At 39.0% G+C, this 9,926-nt stretch overlaps 1 protein-coding gene across 2 annotated transcripts; it reads right to left on the bottom strand.

Moving 5' to 3' along the window:
* Positions 1 to 1,082: 1,082 nt before the first annotated feature.
* Positions 1,083 to 9,248, bottom strand: gask1b (golgi associated kinase 1B). Of its 2 annotated transcripts, XM_036000988.1 has the most exons (5): positions 8,255 to 9,248; positions 6,817 to 7,034; positions 3,947 to 4,173; positions 1,340 to 1,584; positions 1,083 to 1,308 (listed from the first exon to the last, which is right to left on the bottom strand). In XM_036000988.1, exons 1-4 carry the CDS (start codon positions 9,141 to 9,143, stop codon positions 1,377 to 1,379), a joined length of 1,542 nt encoding a protein of 513 aa, XP_035856881.1. In that variant the 5' UTR covers positions 9,144 to 9,248; the 3' UTR covers positions 1,083 to 1,308; positions 1,340 to 1,376. The 2 variants fall into 2 exon arrangements, with proteins under 2 accessions (XP_035856881.1, XP_031159612.1); XM_031303752.2 differs by having other exon boundaries at positions 1,083 to 1,584.
* Between the last annotated feature and the right edge of the window lie 678 nt (positions 9,249 to 9,926).

Here is a 9,926-nt window from a genome sequence, read left to right as displayed (position 1 = left end):
TTAAATAACGTATTAGAATGGAAATCTTGTATTCAATGTATAATATGTGACCCCAAACAAGCCAACTGGATGGGTTGTGGCTTGTTAGCTATACGCTAAGAGGCTTTATGAACCTATTAGTTCCTGAAACACATTTAACCAGCAGAGAAGAAAATAACGTATCATTTAGTGCGTTCCATTCATACACAATGCAAATTACACTGCAAGGCCTCAGGAGAAGCAAAAGTTATAACTGCAGCATATTCTAATCTGTACATAATTATGGCGGTATATTCACTTCTAGGGAAGAAAGAAATGAAGAAGGAAGTATTTTCATTAAGTAAAAGTTTCAAATTAGCCTCTCTTAGTATATGCAAATGACAGGTTTCTGTAACCGCAAATTACTTCATTCATTAGCAATATGATAATTGTTATCTTTTAGAAATGTATAAAGAAAAATATTTACTCAATAATCTTTTTCCAATATTCCACATTAAAATTGTATGATCCTGAAGATTAGGGCCAGTTTTACTTAAAGGACAATTCCGGCGCAAAATGAACCTAGGGGTTAATAACAGATGTGTACCCACTCGATCGCTCTCTGGGACATGTTTTCATGCTAATCGAATGTGTTTGTAGCTTGAAACAAGCTAGCGTGGACCGCTGATTAGCTTACAACGCTAGTATTCGGGGCACAGGGAACGTAAAAACAAATTGATATATATATATATATATATATATATATATATATCGATTTGTTTTTAGGGTTAGGGTTAACCCTAACCCTAAATGTTAACTGAAGCATTGAGAACATTGTAAGTGTACAGTTTATTAAAAAGATAGATTATAAAGACAGTCGCGTTCTCGTATACAGGCGGCGGCCGTCTTGGGAGCTACTGTCTTTTTAAACTATCTTTTTAATAAACTGTCTGTACATTTAATGTTCTCAATGCTTCGGTTAACATTTAGGGACCCTCATTATACTACCGTTGAAGTGTGGTGATATTTTGAGCCTTTTTAGTGGTTTTTACATTCCCTGTGCCCCGAATACTAGCGTTGTAAGCTAATCAGCGGTCCATGCTAGCTTGTTTCAAGCTACAAACACATTCGATTAGCATGTTCGTGTGTTTTGCGCCGGAATTGTCCTTTAACACCATATGCTCTCACACTCTTGTGATATGAATTGATATTAAATCATTGGCACACATCCTTTTTAGATATTAGCTGATGTTTTTCTTTTCCCAGAGCCACTTTACAAAATGTAGCCTAACTGGATAAAGTTCCAGTGGCTTGTAAAGGGTCATTCTGAAGGGACACATTGAAGGCACAGAGATCAAGCCGTTAATTTACTTGATCTATGTCTCTGTAATTTCGCCACTTGATTGGTGTGACTCTCATCACACGTGCATTGTGGTGACTTTGATCCCATGAGCGTTGATGTAGGTGAGGAGGACCTTGGCCCGCCTCTCAATTACATCGATCAGCTTGTCGATGCCCTGCCGGCCGCCCTGGCTCTCCCAGTATGTCTGGTCCAGGAAAAGAGACTGGAGGAGCTTCTCCCTCAGCCGCTTGCTCTTTAGCACGGACACTGCCTGCTCTGGCAGCCTGGAAAGACAGAAAGTGAGTCAGGAAGAAGTACAATCAAATTGGAGTTTTAGTTTCAGGTAAATGTCCCAGAGGCAGAGCTGCTCTTGGTTGGAAGCAGGGAGCAGGAATAATTTGATTAGTTCTCAGTGGGCAAGGTCAAACTTGCTAAAAATAGAAACGGCTGAACATTATGGAACAGCCGTGCAACTTTATCCTTTTTGTTTTGTTACACCTAGTCTCACATAGTCTCTACGGTACACATGCAGGTGCTCTATGCAGCAAGTTAAACTCACTTCCAAAAAGGGTTCAGTTGGCCTTTGAAGTTTGGAAGCAATTGTGAAACTAAACATTAGACCAGTGAAAGCTAGATTCACAAAAGTAGACCACAGACCGAATGTCATATCTCTTAAAACATCTGTTACAATTTCAATTTGACTGAAATTCTACTTTATTTTATGCTAACACTACTTTTTTATGTTAGCCTAGCCATAACTGTCGCAAGGAACTGTGCTTTTAACCCCTGCTGCCAGTTGATAGTTTGGAACACAAACAACTTAGCCCAGTGGTTCCCCAACGTTGTATGTTTACCTGGCAGTCCTTTTACAAACTTGTCAATGCTTTGCTAGCAGTGCAGCAGAACCAAGCAAGAACTACGCGAACATGCTGAAATACCAAGATTGTAAAAGTAGCTTATGATTATAAAGCGATAACTAAATTAATTGCATTTCTGTATGTTATACATGACCACAGCTTTCCATGTACATTAGCTATCAGAAAAGCAGTGGCTCTTTGCTTCTTGGCAGTTGAAATTACACTTACCCGGTCACATATACAGCCTTGGTTGCCTCTGAGGATGTTTGTGTGACTAAATTTGAGTGACAACATGAATACATACAGGCTGAAAGTTAGTAGCTACTCCTGGTATTTTGTTCACCATTTGAACACCTTGCAAGCATATACTAGCTTACAGTAGGCTGGTAGATCATTGTGAATGAATTTATGTGCTTGGCCTATTTGCTGCTTGACACAGAGATAGTTTTGTGCCTTGCCTCACTGAGTTTTGAGTGGATTTTATTATTGCATGCAGAGTTCTGCCTCAAAGAAATGTTTGTATAACTAAAATGCCAAACCACAAGGGAGAGACATGAGGGGGGAAATGACCATGTGGACTTTGAAGATGACTGGAGAAGAGCCATGGATAGACTGCAAAGTAGTTGTTGACTACGTTTAGGTTTCAGCTCGGATTTTCCAATAAACTGTGATACTGTGTGTTATACGTGTCAGTTTGAAATGTGCCTGGAATAAATATTTAGCTTTAATAAAGTCAAAGAGATAAAGCTATGTCAGATTTATAAAAAAAAATCATCAATCAACAAGATCAAAAATAGATCAGGTATTAATGATGTCGTGTGATCTGCAGCCTAAAGTCATCTGATACATTTAGACCTGTGTTGCCTCTATATCTCATTTGAATGCCAGAAGCTACAGTTTTGATTAGGATCACAAGGATCCATGTGTGATAGGAGATAGGAGCGTCCTTGCCAAATTCCAGTTTCTCTTCTGTCTCCATATGACTCATTGATTAATTTATCAAAACATGGATGAAATGAATGCATGAAATGAATGCAGTGTCTCTGCAGTGTGGTTTGGAATTACAGATCCACACGGATCATTGGGGAAAAACAGAAAGAACACATTATAACGCCCCAAGATTCAAAACCAGAACACAAATTTTCTTTGTTTAGTCGGATCAAAATTTTTGTTGCTGTGAGGTTAACCTTAATATACTGTATATAAAAGCATGTTTTTAACATTTAAACGCTGGTTTAAAGTAATCAAAACAGAATTTGAAAGTGGAAAAAAATGGCATTCTGTTTGTGCTTTGTACTTACAGATTATTGTGTGCAAAATTTTAATTCCAGAGTTGCTGAACAGGCCACAGGCCTCGTTAGGATTCAACACACTCCTTTCAGAGATTCAAATCTGCTTTTTCAGCTTTGCATGATGGATCTTTTCAACCATGTTGTAAAGGGGGGAGGGGGAAATAAAAGAAAACTCGAACAGAACTGAAACACTACTACTGAAAATAACCCAATGAAGACTGTTGACCTCTTGTTAATTTAAAGAACATTTTGGAAGAACATTAATAAATCTGACAAAAGTTATTATTTTGATGAAATCCGTGCCATGAAACAAAACTGACATAATGTTGCTGTTGTCATTTCCACATCAGTTTTGGATGTTTGAAGTCCAACAAACAAAATCTGAGTGAAACTTAATCTATTCAATATATTAATTTTACCGAGCAATAAAGACAAAACCTCTAAAATCATCAGTGTCTATCACATACAGTTATAGATGTTTTGCGATCCAAACTTACTCTTTGATTCCTTCCAGGAGCCTGAAGTCCAAGTTGTCCTCATTGCGGTCGAAGAACCCCTTGTTGTTGGTGAAGACCAGGTGTCTGGGGTCGTGATCCTTGTGGATGATGTTTGTCAGTTGTATGTGGTTTGGGTCCCCACATTGAGCGTGGTGGCCGAGTTCCACACACACATCCTCCTGCCTGGGCCTGAATCCACAGCAACTCTGATCCAGACGGTTGTGAATCTGAAAGGAAACGTGTACTTGATATATTGAGAACACAATCACAGTTGTGTGACTGACTTTTATGAAAGTGGTTCTATTTTCTTTCAGGTGCAAGAGTTTGTCTTGCCCTGAACAAGGTTATTTTGCAATAATGACATTATCTCACAGATAGATAATAATTGCATTACAGGGTTTATGGTTTGGCAGAGAAAAAACTAAACACATCCAGGCTGATTTGTGTAGTGCCTCTTTAGCATTAGTGCTGCTTGTTTATGATGAGATATCTGCATCGATTATACCATATTACTGCTGAGTGACATGACCACACAGGGGACTTCTTAAGCCTATTAGACAGCACCTCATTGCATACTCCTGCCTCCTCCATAAGGACTGGCATCCTATAATCCCCAACTAAGTCTTCAACTCATCTGTCACTCTTTATAATGCTAAACCATTTAATTGGCAGAGGCTTTAGATGACGATACAAAAGACTAAGTAAAACCAAGGATGCAGCATCTGAGATGTCACTCATAGGTTTCAGATTGGACTTTTGAAACCATAATTAGGTGACAGGTATCTTTTTTATAAACCTGGAGGCCGACTTGGCTCTATGGGCATCCACCAAGGCATGAAGTGTGGTAAGTTGATATACCTCCAGGATACCTGTCAATCAAGCCAACAAGCCCCTAAACATACTTTTCTGTAAGCCCTATCTTCAAATGAAAAAAACTTTTAACCCCTCGAAACCCAGCATCCTGGATGTAAAACATCCCATAGTCCCCAACTAAGGCTTCAACTCATCTGTCACTCTTTATAATGCTAAACCATTTAATCGGCAGAGGGTTTTTGAAGCCATAATTAGGTGACAGGCATCTTTTTCAGAAACCTGGGGGCCAAATTGGCTCTATGAGCATCCACCAAGGCATGAAGTGTGGTGAGCTGATATACCTCCAGGATACCTAAGCCCTAATATCTTCAAATAAAAACTTGTAACCCCTCCAAACCCAGCATCCTGGATGTAAAACATTTTTAGGCCTCAGCTAATTAAATGTGACTTAAAATTTTACATTACATGTAAAGTTTTGACAAATGAAGGCATGGCAGAAGTCATTGCGGACTTTTTGTAGATTAACAATATGATTTCAATCCTAAAACACATAAGACACATCATAAGAACTTCCAAATAAATATTAAATTTTTTTTATTTTTAGAGTGAGAGATGTTGAAGGTTTGGCTTCAGTATTCAGCCTGTGAGGGTCAGTTCAGGACAATAAAGTATTTTTTACAACACAAATAGATGTAATTTGTTATTTTGTTATTCAGTATCAAACAAACCAATTTAATAACTTCACTATTCAGTTCACTTGCGTCTTTGATAAGATGTGTGATATGCCTATCTGTTTGTAATCTGCTTCTCTTACCTGCGCAATATGAATTTCACATCACTTGTTTTGGAATTTATTCATAAGGAACTTGAAATAAAGAACTAAGATAAAGCTGTGGCACTTTGGCCTCAATGGCTGATTGAGTAATTCTAAAGGTATCCAAACTATTTTAAAGTATGCATTTTTCATTTCCTCACTCTCACCTTGATTACTGCTCACCAGTCTGGTCGAGTGCAGCAAAAAAAGATCTGTCTAAGCTCCAAATAGCTCAAAATAAGGCAGCAAAACTCACACTGGCCTGTCCATCAAGTGCAAAGCTGAGTACAGAGAGGGTGCATACCAGTCTCTCATGGCTTAGAGTAGACAAGAGGTTGGCATGCAACCTTATGAATATTTTTTGGAATATCTGTTTTAGTAAACAGCCAATTTGTCTGTACTCCAAGATAAATTATGTGAGAGACCAACACAGTTATAGTACACGGCAGGCTGCTAGGTGTTATCTAGTCAAACAAAAACCCTGGACTGATGCTGTGTGCAGGTCTGTAATGTTTAGAGCCATCACAATGTGGAATAGCTTGCCAACTATTATAGTGAAGGCACTGAGTAAGGCCAGTTTGTAAAAACTACTTAGAAAACACTTAAAAAATTTATAAAACATTAGTTAATCTAACTATGACGGAATGTGATGTTATTGTCAGAATGTGATCATTAGTGTCATTCTATTTGACACAAATTTACGAAACATGTACACAATGATATTCTTTTTATATGTCTTGTTTTAAATCTATGTAAGATTGTATGTATGGTATTCTTATGTATATGTTGTTATTGTTTTATGCGGACCCCAAGAAGAGTAGCTGCTACATTGTTAGCAGCTAATGGAGATGCGAAATAAAGAAAGAAACAAAAGAAATGCTATGTTTTCTCCTTCATGATCATGGGATGAATTTTGGAGAATTCTCAGGAGATTCCTTTATTGCTAAAATCTGATCAGATATACAGTCCTTCTATACACAGGAAACAAGACATCTACTCAGCCAAAGGGCAATACCCTTGAGGATATTTAACCTATTTCTTCAGCGATAACAGCTGTTGGAGCAAATTGCTGATGTCAGACAAAAACAATGTTTGCAAAAATCATTTATGAAGCATTTTTGGAATTCAATAAACCCTAACCAGGAGGACAGAACAGTTGCAGACATGTTTTTGCACATTCAGAGAAGTGTATCTGTCTTTCAATTTCACAATATGTTTTCATTAATCAATCGGCTTGTGTTACCTGTAACAAGAAGTCAAACAGAGCCAGTTTACTCCACTCATAGTGATGAACTGTGAAGCAGCCGGAGTCAGGCTTTGGGCTGATGTTTTTATGCCAACACTTCTGTTTCAGGGAGTTCTGGTACTCCCCCCATGTTAACGTCATGGTCGACCGGCCTGCAGCAAGGCCTTCTGGGTAGAGAGATGCATCCCATGACACCACTGGACAGGGCTGGCCATCTAAAGAGGGAGGATAAAAGGATTATATGATCAGGTTTCAGCAACTGTTCAGTCTCAGTGAGTTTTTTAACCTAATCTTATCCAGGAAAAGCTTACTGAGCAATGCATACACCGCATCAGTGGTTAAAACATACACACCTATAGCTTTTACCTTTGGTAAGTAAGCAGCACAAAACAGCACTACCATGTATGGTGTTCAGAACATTTATACATATTTTATATACTTTTGCAAGCACTCACTTTAAATCAGTGTTTGAATTACCGCTGAATTAAATGTATCATTGTATGTATACGTTTAAATTTGTTGACTCTCCTGTCAATCATCAATACATATTATTACGCTATTTAGACATACAACACACATAGCTAGTGTACTTTAAGCTGGTCTCAAGACAACTTTTCTGATGTCACTGACATTTGAGGTGTGGGGGTCCTTTTTCCCCATGACACTGAACAGGTCACAAATGAGGATTCCCCTTAGTCCCATGGCTCTACAATCTGTCGTATTACTGTAGTATTTTCTGCCATGGAAATATGTTGATATTGTCAACGTTGGTATTGAATATGTCAGGACTGGCTTTGTTCAAAAGCACATGACTGTTGGATCCTCAGCACCCATCTCTCCCACCACTAGGCCACAACGTCAGAGCACCCAATTTAATGGATCCTTCATTTAACTCCTCCATGACATTCAGGAACTTGAGGGTTAAAACAACATATTCAAAAGGTTTGTACTGTATAATTAGTCTGTATTGTAATGACTTTAGCTCCGAAACCCCCTAAAACTATGACAAAGCTGCATAGTTTCAGTTCATCAGGGTAGTAGTATACATGTTTGCAGTCTGTTTCTCCATAGAACTGATTACAGTGATGTGATGTTGATGATGCAGTCTGCAATTTGGAACCTGCAGTAACCTACATAGAAATGAGTTCAACTCTGAGTGAAGAAACCACCAACCAATCAAGTTAGAAAATGTCATTTAGATGATTTTGAAGTTTAGTTTAAAAGTTCGCATCCCCCCTTTCTCTCTCTCTCTCTCTCTCTCTCTCTCTCTCTCTCTCTCTCTCTCTCTCTCTCTCTCTCTCTAATCAACATCATCCACTGTCTGCAATGAAACAAACTCAGTAGCCTACAGTTATAACTTAACTTGGTTTTCAAAGAACTCCATATTAAGTTGTATCCAGCTTCAGAAAACTTGTCCTCGTGTCTGTTGACATACCGTGTAAAAAGCTAAACTTTCTGCTTACAGCTGGCAATGTCCTATTGAGCCCCAGCACCCTGTCCAGATGGAAAGCAAAGACCTCAGTGGTGTCCACGGGGCTGTTGATTACTCCACACTGCCCTCCACATACATTGCTCCGTTGTATGTGTTTTTGGTTTTTCATTGGAACGCTTGTCTCGCCCTCAAATATCAGAAGTGTCGGAGAGTCTCCGTGAGAAACTTCTTTGATGCGCAAAACGTTGGCATCCGCAAGAAAGCGCATGGCTTCCACGTCCTGTGGGCTGAGCCATGGCGGTGCCCTCTGACTGTAAATTCGGATATAACTAATGTGAGAGTCTATCTGTGTATCCGTATGAGATGTATGGGTTATATATAAAGATTTATAATAAACATCCCTGGTTTCTCCAAAGGAAGTCCTGGATGCAAAATTACGCTTAATTTGGCCCGCGTCTCGCTCCAAAGTTCCAAGTTTGTACTGCGTAAAAGCGGAATTAGCCTCCTTGTTCCTTCTTACTTTTCTCCTCAGTTTTGGTCTGATTGTACCCCGAATGTGTGCTGGTTTCAGGCGCTTAGACTTTAGCGTTATATACACCACGTTGGACCGTGTCGGGACCACAAAGCTCGCACCGGTCTGCAAATCCACAGAGTCTGGCAGCGCGTCACTAATATCCAAATTATACAATCCACGGGCGTTTCGGTACTTGTCTTTGTCAATCCCTCGTTCCCGTTGTTGCTGCGAGTATCCAAAATGTGAAACCACCAACAACAAATGAACAACACACACGCTCGCAATTATCAAACTCCTTTTTGAAAGAGGGCACTTTCGAAAGCTGCTGGTCAATCTTAGAAAAGGGAAGCACAGCCAGTGAATGCGATACTTCCCCATTAGAACTTATGTTAAAATCATGGTTGAATGTCTTTTTTTAGCCAAACTCAAACAAGGGAGGAGCGGACAACATCCGAAAGTCGTTTTGGAAGGGAGGATTGGTGGCCACAGTGCAAGGAAACAACTGCGTAGGGGATGGACGGGCTTGGAAACCACCCTCCGACCCAATCTGAGATGACTTGAACTTTTTTAGCCGTTTCTTCTTTTTCAAATATAGCTATTAGCGATAACATATGGTAAAATACATAATTATTAAGCACTGAAGGACCATGGTGGTAATTCAGCTTTCATCCGGCTACATGCTGCGGAAATTCATTGAACACCCGCGGACTAAGCATGATAGGCCTATTTCTGGTTAGAAACTTTATCAAATGTTCTGCAAAATTACTCAAGTTAGTAGTAGTAAGTAGCAAATAAAGTTGTCATATAGGCCAATATTTTGGATAGCGTCCCATGCAAACCTTTCAGTAATAGGAATAGCATAGCAGCTGGTGCTAAAATGTCATAAGAATTGTTGGTTGACGCACATTTATTTTTTTAAGGACATTGTAGACTGTGTGGTGATATAATTTAATAATTAAGATACATAGGTTAGAGGTGATTCAAGTTGAAATACTAAGAACATTTACTCCAATAATCTACGTGTTTTAGGCGACATCTGCTGGTCCATTTCTTTATTCTTAATTGACTTAATGAGTTCTGACACAATAGAATAGAATAGAATAGAATAGAACAGAACAGAACAGAATAGAATAGAATAGAATAGAAATGTGAAAACGGAAA

Source organism: Sander lucioperca, chromosome 1 (assembly GCF_008315115.2).
Source record: "Sander lucioperca isolate FBNREF2018 chromosome 1, SLUC_FBN_1.2, whole genome shotgun sequence".
Taxonomy (NCBI): Eukaryota; Metazoa; Chordata; class Actinopteri; order Perciformes; family Percidae; genus Sander; species Sander lucioperca.
The sequence above is the reverse complement of the archived record's forward strand: the minus strand, read 5'-3'. Positions and strand labels throughout refer to the sequence as shown.